Source organism: Orycteropus afer, unplaced genomic scaffold, assembly GCF_000298275.1.
Source record: "Orycteropus afer afer isolate SDZICR_OR568_19922 unplaced genomic scaffold, OryAfe1.0 scaffold00199, whole genome shotgun sequence".
Classification (NCBI taxonomy): domain Eukaryota; kingdom Metazoa; phylum Chordata; class Mammalia; order Tubulidentata; family Orycteropodidae; genus Orycteropus; species Orycteropus afer.
Genome location: NW_006921786.1, coordinates 6,212,553 through 6,222,934, shown reverse-complemented (window position 1 = coordinate 6,222,934; position 10,382 = coordinate 6,212,553). Strand labels below are relative to the sequence as shown.

The following is a 10,382-nucleotide window of genomic DNA, read 5'->3' as shown; positions in this document are numbered from 1 at the left end:
ATAATAAATCTATTTTAATAACATAACTTTTGACAGCTATTTGTACATGTATTTAAAGGTAACTTTCAACCCCTGGGCTCCATTACAAATTGGGGCCTGAACCGCCCTTGCCAGGAAGTGAGCAAAGCTGTGACATCAGAATTTTGCAAATCCCACTGTCCAAGAAGGGTGATTGTACACCATGTTGGGAAAAATAACAAAGCCTTTAAATTTTCATTGTACAGCTGTACATTGGTTTAGATTGAATGGCTCAAATTAAACAAATATAGAGAGATTTCATATATACAAATATTTTATCATGTATAGGTATATCTATATTAAAAGGACAAAACTGTAAAGTTCGATTTTGCATGCATGATCCAGATCTGGTTCTTACTCTCTTAATCCCCAAGTGTGAACAGGCTCCCCAGTACCTTCCCAGGCCCTCCTGTGGATGGGACGTCATGAGGGGATGAGTGGCGGATGCTGGTGCTCCCTGGGCTGGCTGCCTCTCGTCAATATGGTCTGGGCAACAGAATTATTGCTATTCACTTGTAACCTCCAGAAAGAAGAACCAGGCTCCTGGCCCCACATTCTTGGTAAGCCCTGGGTGCCTGGGGCCCAAAGTTCCTTCCAGATGTTGAATATTTTCTGGGGGGCCAAACTATCTTTGGGCCCTACTGACAGCCTCAGGATCATTTTTTAAATCCAGAAGTATAAAACAACATGGAATAAAAGGAGCTTCCAGTCACATAAATAAAAGCTACTAGGAAATGGAACACTTGGTTTTAAGCAGTTTACTTTTGAGCCCTGTGACTGAGGGCAGCCATAACGTCACTGGCCATTCCCCAAAGCAGCAGGAAAAGGTCAGTCCCCCAGGATGTCCAGAATCCCCCTATAAGATAGGGTCATGAAGCTGAAATTACAGGAATGAACATTGTCAAAAGGAAGGTAGCAGCCCCCAGGTCTAAACAACCATTCACCCTCAGCACCCCTGCCCTGCAAAGGACCATTCCAACAACCATTCTCTCCCTTGGGTGAGAGGTGGATTCTGCTTGACAATGGAGGCTGAGAGTGGATCAAGAGAGGCACAAAGTCAAAAGGCAAAGATCAAACAAAAGGCCCAAATAACTAACCACCTGAAAGGAACAAACAAAATCTGCACCACCACCATGCACTACCTGGGCCGGATGTCACAGATCTCTGTAATTATCCAGCCTTGTGTTGTCAATGATGACAAGGAGCCAACAGGACACAGCACGCTCACAGCACTCCTGGTAGTGAGCGTCTGGGCACAGGTATGTACACAGGTTGGGTCAGGTGGGTGGGAAAGGCCATGTCAGAGGGCGGTGCTCTCGGACTCCTCCTCGGAGTCCCTTTTCTCAGTCACTGAGTGTCGCCGCATGTGCTCCAGGGGGCTCAGGCGGAGTGTGGACCCGAGCTCTACGTGGATAGAGGGGATATCAAAGTGGACAAGATCTGGAAATTGGCAGAGAGAGAGGTTGGTGAACAGAGGTATCCAGCTAAGAATATGCTCATTGCAAGCGAACACAGCACTAGACAGCAGTGGTTTGCTTGTTTTAGGGACAGAGTATTCAGATGTTGGTTGAAATCTTTTACTGTAGGGTCGGTTTAGGGTGAGACCTGCTTGGCTTCTACCTGGTAAGCTTGGAAGAATAAGGCAACTGATTGTGCCATGTCAGAGAACGGCTACATCTTGCTCAGCCAGGTGATACCTAAACCCCCAGCTCAACCCTGGATGAGAAGGATGCTTTCTGGGTAGTTCTCAATAACATCATTTTGAGAATTTCAGGGCTGCACTTAGTGCCCTGGAGTCTGCATGGTCAGGGGACAATGGGAAAATATTCCATCTTCCATTTCTGTGAATGAGTGGGGCAACCTGGGATGGTGTCCTGCCTCTGAGAACAGCTGCACTGTGATAGAGGCACAGGGTCTTGGGACCCTGGTGGTAGCTATAGCTAACCGTTTGCTCCCTGGTCACAGGAGAACTCATGCCTGCTAGCCTCAGCACTAGGGAGGCTGTGTCACCTCTAGCGACTTTGCCCAGGTCCCACAGTACCCTCCTCAAGGTTACATCTCTGTTGGAAGCATGACAAGATCATTTATTCCTGGGGAGAGATGACTAGAAAGCATGATCACCCTTCTCCTGAAGTGACCAGGGTCAGCACCTGTGGAGCTCAGGACTTCTGGGGGTTGGCAAGGACAATTTGGAAGTCTGAGAGCCAGCAGCTGAGCATATGCCAGGTTCCTGGCTGACATACCATACTGGGAGGTGAGGTTTGGGGGTACAGCCCCTCCACCAGGCTTCTCTATGGGCTACTCACTGGGACAAAGAACCCCTTAGTCCCCCTCCTCACTTGTTTAGTTCCTGGCCTTCACTCAGCCTGGCTGGTCAACTTAGGTCAGGGGCAACAAAGGAGATGGACCTAGAATGGGAGTAGCTCTGGGCCATCCCTGGGAGGGTGGTTTTTATTTTTAAACAAATGTTTAGTCTGAGAAATACCCTACTTGAGTGTGCAGACACACACTTGGACACTGTCCTAAAAGACATACAAACATGTACAGTCCAGGACAAAAGCACCTTCTCCCTCTTCTCACCCCCAAGTTTCCTTACCTTCCCTGTGCTTCAGTGTCCTAAGCAGTCAAACATGAATAATAAAGGATGATGATGAGTTTAAACACAATATCAAAAAAGTGACTAAAGTGTGCCCAGCCCAGAAGAGGCACTTGATGTCAGCTGTCACTGATATCTCCCAGCGGCCTTAAAGAGGCCCCTGAGGGAGAGAAGGCAATTCCTGCAGCAGGGGAACAGGATCTAGGGAAAGCACTCACTGACATTCGCAGGAGGAGGGAGACTGAGTTCCTGTTTTGGAGGCAGCTCCAGAAGTGTCTGTTAGAGACCCCTCTGTTAAATGCTGCTGCCCTCCTGCCTGAGGCTGCTCTGTGCAGAAGTTGCACTGAGAGGGAGCACCCCTCATGGCCTGGAGGGCAAACACTGGGCAAAGCCCTTTCCTCATTCATTCTGACCACTCCCTGAGACACACACACCTCTTTACTTCTGGTGTCTTTCACGCTCTTGTCTCTGTTGATAGAAGACCAGGCGGCGGAAACTGGTATATGTGCTCCCAAAATATGTTATTGAGTTGGATGGAGAGGGCTGAGCTGGCCATACACACTGGGGATATGGGGGAGGCTCAGGTACGAAATCTACGACCATGGGTCCTCCCTCAGCATTTGCCACTTCTCAGCCCAGAGGAAGACAAAGGTTAAAGTTTCTGGAGATCTATATGGGCACAATTGAGCTGCTGCTAGAACAGTCCCCGTCCTGAGGACTTGGGGGAACCAGTGGGGTTTTTGTGTCTGCCTGCACCAGCATGTCCTCCCACAAGGACACTTTACGGAGCAAAGATCTACAAGGTGAACCTTACTGGAGCACTGAGCACATAAGCCTTCAGCCAGTTGTCAAAAGTTACAAATCGGATATATGAAGAACAGATCTGGTACCCACCCGAGTTCTAAACTAAAGGGAGAGGGAATGAGGAGCCAAAATTGGGTGGTTCTGGTGAAGGAGAAGGTGGGGGAATAAAGAGCTTAGTTCGTTTGCTAGTTTTCTCCCCTGGCTCCTCCCAATGAAAAAACATAAAACAAAAATAGTGATTTCGAAAAGCCAAATCAGCTCAAGGGCCAGATGGTTCCTGCAGAGGCTGAGGGAGGCAGAAAGAGCGCAGTAGCCGAGGGTCGGTTGGAGCTCCATGCAGAGTGGAGGGAGCTGGGGCAGCCAGCAGCTGGCCTGCGAGCTAGCGCAAGTAGAGAGGAGGCGAGGCCGGGGCCAGCTTACCCTGAACAGCCCCTCACATGTATCCAAAACTGCATCACTCATGTCACACAGCTGCAAGAACACAATGATAGGATTGGGAGAAAGGAATAAACATGGCGAAACAAGAACACAACAAAACACTATGCCACGTTTCACAGTCACAGACAGGCCACACTAAACCTTATGGCTTTTATCCTGGCTGAGAGACCTGGACATATGGGACAAGACAGTCTGCTTCCAAAAGAACATGAAAACAAAGCAGCATGCACAGGGAGGGGGCATTATTAACCAACGATCAGTAGGCCTTTAACCTGCATGTTGGAACATGAAGCACTACATTTCTTAGACAGCTGGAGGTTCGCTGTCCCTCAAATAAGTGGCCCTGAGCTTCTCCTCTTTCTGAGTCTTCCATGAGCAATATCTTCTGCAGCCTCTGCTCACTCTGTTGCTTCTGACACTGACACTACCGTATGTCCCTGCCTTTGGGAAGCTGGAAATGTCGGGAGGCAAAGCCAACTGCCAATAGCTGCCATGGAGCACGTTTAGTCAGGGAGATGCCATCACCCTCCCCAGGGCAGCAGGCCTGTGGGCTCCCTCCTACTGGGCTGCTTGGAAAATATTCATCCCCGCAGTGAGAACTGCTAATCAGGATGCAGTGTCCATTGTCATTTTCCAAGGAAGGACTGTCCTTTGTTTTTTCTAAGCCTCAGTGTAAATTAAATGGCAGTAACTAAACATTGAGTAGGAATCACATCCCAGAACAAAGAAGCCAGATTACCAGGAAGTGGTTACCCATAACATTTACTCCTGACCCAGCACAAATGTATTGAAATTTGACTAGTCTTTGCAGAGGCAGCAAGGAACCAAACTCCACAGGGTCAGTGCCTCCACCAGACGAGAAGCCTGGATCTTCCGGTGAAGGATAGGGCAAGGGAGGCAATCCCCATGAGAAATTCCAGTGCATTTCTATCCTCTTCCTTCTCGTCAGTGAGGGGCTTTTGCTAAATGCAGTAGTACTTGGGATTTCATCTTAAACATTTTTTCTAGGAGGAGATTTCTGTCTGTTTTTAAATTTAGTGCAACACTTAGTAGCTGTTGCCTTGTCCAATTAGCTTCCCAAGGAATTGGGGGTGGGCAGGAGTGAGGAATGCACATCTTTTCTACAACTGACAGGTTTCTAATAAAAATATATTGCTAGAAATGTATCTTTCTAGCAAGGCTCATTTTCATTAATGGGGAAGATGTCTTTGGTCTTAGCCCTTGTTCTCAAGATAAGGATCTGTACCTGTTTAGGTGCTTAGGAAAAGGAAAGTCTCAAAATACTTCACCTGTATTTTGATACTGGATGTTTTGGGATCAGTGAGGCTCTACTCCAAAGGCCAAAATTAAGATCTAATGCTGCCGGACATTAGATTGGGAAAAATCCCAAAACTCGCCCCCCTGAAGGACAACTTGGATTCAGGGAGACTGCTTTTCATTGGTTTTATTGGTGGGCTACTAAGAAGTCCATCCTGTAAGCTACATGTAGCATCAACACGACTACCTCATCAAACAGGAATCCCTGAATGCAGCAAAGCCAACAATCCCCCTCCACATGGCACATTCTGCTAAGGTTCATAGGAAAACACAAGGGAGCCAGTGGCTTGGTTACCTGTGGACATGCTCTCCCCAGGGGACATGCCGTCCAGCATAGGGTGCTCCATGGGCTGTGGACTAGAGGCCGAGAGGCTTACTGTGGGAGGCTGAGGAGGTGGCAGGGTGGGTCTCTGTCGGGGCTTAGGGGTGGGCCGTGATTTTGTTAAAGTGCTTGTAAAGACGGAAGGAGAGGACAGAGGGGGAGCTGCTGCAGCTGGGGAGAGCTGGCCTGAGGCCAAGGAGTACCCTTGAGGGTAATTCAGTCCGTAGGGCGATGGGGTGCTTGGAGGGGTGGGAGACAGGCTGACTGGGGATGGCTGGCCAGTAGTGGGTTGGTCAGTCATAGCCCCTGGCTGGCCAAAGGGAACTTTGGGTGGAATTGGTGCCAGCTTCTTTGAAACTGAAAAAGAAAACACAACACAACAGAACACAAGTCGTTAAGTGAAGCTCCCTTCCATTCTTCCATCCACTCCCATTTCTTGCCACACTGAGAAAAGTTAAACTTTATACTGCATTTTACAATATAGGAATATAGTGTTAAAAAAAATTAATCATGAACTACAAGTCTTCATATCTTTCTTTCCATCTGTTAACTAATTTCTGCTCTTCTTTTCTGGATTCTTGCCATGACAAGCACAAACACACAAGAGAGGAAGAGAGTGAAGGAGCGTGAGGGAGCCAAGCTGGACAGTCACTGTCCCATCCACAGGCAGTGGGCTGATTTCAGTGATGCCTATCACCTCAAAGTGGTAAAAGACATCACAGCTACACCCTTACACCTAAGAGTGACTCAGTCATGCCAGTAAGACCAAGGATAATCAGAGACAGACCCTGAAGGCCTGGCTCAGGGCATGTCTTCAGGGTAGGCAACACTTAATTTTGGCTAAACTTGCCAATGCTTCTGCCTAAGTCCCTTCCCTTCCCTGGAGCGTTTGTAGAAAAGGCTGGTTTATAAAATGGGATGCAGTTGCTCACAGCTGCAATCCATCATACTCCTTTCTTCTATGAGCTTTTATCAAGATTTGCCAGATGGTGGTGCTTGACGCGAAGGTCATGTAGAGACCATCTTGAGCACTGAAGGTGGGCTGCCTTGGGGCTCCTGGATAGAGGCCATCATGGGAGGAACAAGATCTTGGCTGCCATAATGAGGACGTGTGCCCTTATTCTCTGACCAAAGAAGCTATGTCCTCCATCGCTTTGTCTTCCTTCTCCTTTCCTTCCCTCTCCTTCATCCTGCCTACCTGCCTCACAGCTTTTCCTTTCTGTTCTCCCTTTCATTCAAGAATTGTAGTCTCTGGGTGTAAGCATGTGCCAATCTACTACATTTTCCAAAGCACATCACTGCCCCAACCTCTTGCAAGGGCTGGCTGTGGATGGCACTAATTCTAGAAGAAAATGTCTTTTAAATTCTTAGGGAGGCATCAGGACTCTTCTCTTCCCCTAACACCCAGATCAACATTTATTCTTAAAAGACCTTGCAAAATTCTCTGGCTCTTTCAATCCACAGTGTGGAAAAGAAAACAACTAGCTCTTTAAGAGTGCCAACAACTTGGGCTCAAATTCCTATCCTGCCACTAATCTGGTGTATGTTGTTGTTAAGTGTCATGAAGTTGGTTTCAACTCACAGGGACACCATGTACAACAGAACAAAACACTGCCAAGTCCTGCACCATCCTCACGATCACTGTTTGAGCCCATTTTTGCAGCCACTGTTAATCCATCCCAAGGAGGGTCTTCTTCCTTTTCACTGACACGCTACTTTCCCAACCATAATGTCCTTCTCCAGGTACTAGTCCCTCCTGATAACATAATCAAAGTATGACAGACAATATCTCACCATCCTCACTTTAAGGAGCATTCTGGCTGTACTTCTTCCAAGACAGATTTATTCATTCTTTTGGTTGTCCATGGTATACTCCATATTCTTTGGCAACACCATAATTCAAAGGCATGACTTCTTTATTCATTGTCCACCTTTCACATGCATATGAGAGTACTGAAAATACCGTGGCTTGGGTCAGGTGCACCTTAGTCTTCAGAGGACATTTTTGTTCTTTTACACTTTAAGATCTTTTGCAGCAGATTTGCCCAATTAAATCTGTTGCATGAATTCTTGACTGCTGCTTTCACGAGTACTGACTGGATCAAAGTAAAAAGAAATCCTTGAAAACTTCAAAATTTACTTCATTTATTTTCATATCGCTTATTGGTCCAGTTGTGAGGATTTTTGTTTTCTTTATGTTGAGGTGTAATCTATACTGAAGGCTGTATTCTTTGATCATCAGTAAGTACTTCAAGTTAAGTACTTCACTTTCAGTAAGCAAAGTAGTGTTATTTGCATATTGCAGGTTGTTAATGAATACTCCTCCAATCCTAATTCCATTTTCTTCTTTTTATAATCCAGCTTCTCCAATTGTATGTTCAGTATACAGATTAAATAAGTATGGTGAAAGGTTAAACTCAGATGCACGCTTTTCCTGATCTTAAACCATGCAGCATCCCCTTGTCCTATATGAACAACTGCCATTTGGTCTGTGTACAGGTTTTGTATGAGCACAATGAAGTGTTCTGGACCATGTAGGCCTTGCTGAGTGATTAAGGGGATGGACTGGAAATCAACCTGCTGTTTGCACTGGGCAATTTACTTAAACCTCTTCTATACTTTGATAATTAAATAGGATTAAATATGGAAACCCACTGCTGTCAAGTCGTATCTGACTCATGGTGACCCCTCTCTGGGTTTCCGAGGTGGTATCACTACAGAAGTAGCTTGCCCAACCTTCCTTCTGAGGAGTGGCTGGTGGATTTGAACCGCCAGCCTTCTGGTTAGCAGTCATATGCCTTAGGCACTATGCTTAGAGCTAAGTATGGAAAGCACCATGTAATTATGACTTAGTCCCCGGGTGGTACAATGGTTTAAGTGCTTGACTGCTAACTAACATGTTTATGGTTTGGATGCACCGAGAGGCACTTCAAAAGAAAATCCTGGAAATGTACTTCTGAAAAACCAGCCATTGAAAATCAACCTATAGAACACAGTTCTGCTGTGACACACGTTACCATGAGTCCAAACTGACTTAATGGCAACTGGCAGTAACTATGACTTCTTGTTGTTGTTGTTGTTGTTATGTGCCGTCGAGTTGGACCCGACTCATAGCGACCCCTCCTTGGGTTTCCGAGGCAGTATCACTATGGAAGTAGATTGCCCCATCTTCCTTCCGAGGAGTGGCTGGTGGGTTTGAACCTCCAGCCTTCTGGTTAGCAGTCAAGTGCCATAGACACTGTGCTACCAGAGCTCCTAACTATGACTTACTTATAATAAAAGCAACTTAATTCTCTGATTTCATTTTTCAACTCTAATCCTTGAGTATGGAGTAAGTTTTCACAGCAGCTACTATTACAATGCATAGCCTAGTCAAGGGTTGCTGATTCAGGAACTACTCCTTTGGGTGAAAACAAAGTAGAGGCCTCCTAAGGAGTGGGATCAAAGCTTGAACCCACTGTAGTAGTTAAGCTTTTGTGTCAACTTGGCTAGGCCTGGTTGATTGGCTGGGCAGCTTGATGTTGTTATTCCCCATGGTGAGATTTGTAATTAACTCCATGGTGGAATCTATTGGAACAGCTGAGTAGCTGCTTTAGGGATGTGCTTTGCTTCCAGTATATAAGCAGCAGCTGTGAGGATAGTCTCTGGCTTTTTGGCACGCTTGAACCCTGCATGTAGTCACGTCATTGTTCAACAGCCTGTCATACCCTACAGATCTTTGTTGTTGTTATGTGCCATCGAGTCAGACCCTACTCATAGCGACCCCTCCTTGGGTTTTCGAGGCAGTATCACTACGGAAGTAGATTGCCCCATCTTCCTTCCGAGGAGTGGCTGGTGGGTTTGAACTGCCAGCCTTCTGGATAGCAGTCAAGTGCCTTAGCCACTATGCTACCAGAGTGCCCCTACAGACAGTCCCAATGTTACCAAATAACATGGCAAGCCACTAATTCAAATAGAGAAGAACTACAATTTCAGGACTTCTGTATTTGAATTAGTGGCCTGCCATGGTGTTTGGTAACATTGGGACTATCTGTGCCTTTTTACTTGTCCACCTTGGGCTTGTCAGCCTCAGCAGCCAGCAGCTGTCTGAGTGAAGAAAAGCTTCCAGCTTCAGTGGGCCAGGAGCAGGAGGCAGAGCTGAAGCCCAAGGCTGAGGGACTTTCACCCAGCCCCTAGAGCCTGGCACTTTGATCTCGGACATAAAGCCTCCAAAACTGTAAGATAACTCCTGTTTGTTCAAGCCATCCCATTTGTGGCATATTCCTCTCAGAACGGCACTAGAGGTAACCAAAAATCCACTCAGTGCCACTGAGTTGATTCTACCTCATAACCATCCTATAGGACAGAACAGAACTGCCACATATGCTTCTAAAGCTGTAAATCTTTATGGAAACAGATTGCCTCATATCTCTCCTACAAAGCTGCTGGTAGGTTTGAACTACCAATCTTTTGATTAGCAGCCAAATGGTTTAACCACTGTGCCAACAGAGCTCTTAATGTTTGAACATGTCCTCTAACAGATGAGCTAGAAGAGGAAGAATGCAATGACATCACTGTATTTATGATGACACTCTGGTACTGATAGGACCCAGTCATGTTAAAAAATGCAAAGTGTCAAAAAAACAAAAGTACAGTCAAAAAAAAAAAATTAAGTGTGTCTGTAATGGGCAATGAACAGCAGAGGTGAAGAGTGGAGTAGAAATTTATACCTTTCAAATGATGGCTCTGAGCTATGGGAATGTCACTTGGGAAAGTGACCCAAGTCACTCTAGACTGTCCTCTCTACATAGGTTCAGTGTACTATGAAAAGTAAAAAGGCCAATCTGACATGGTCTTAGGAAGCAGACTAGGCAGGAACAGGACCTATGACCCTCCACTGAAGAAGAC

The 10,382-nt window shown here is 46.3% G+C and overlaps 1 protein-coding gene across 1 annotated transcript in view; it reads right to left on the bottom strand.

Moving 5' to 3' along the window:
- Positions 1-1,318: 1,318 nt before the first annotated feature.
- ARHGAP44 (Rho GTPase activating protein 44) overlaps positions 1,319-10,382 on the bottom strand; it is a 294,933-nt gene continuing 285,869 nt past the window's right edge. Inside the window, exons 20-21 of the mRNA XM_042781948.1 lie at positions 5,469-5,852; positions 1,319-1,458 (exon numbers count right to left, since the gene is read on the bottom strand). Of these exons, the coding sequence (XP_042637882.1) occupies positions 1,319-1,458; positions 5,469-5,852 (524 nt within the window). The remainder of the gene's footprint in view (positions 1,459-5,468; positions 5,853-10,382) is intronic.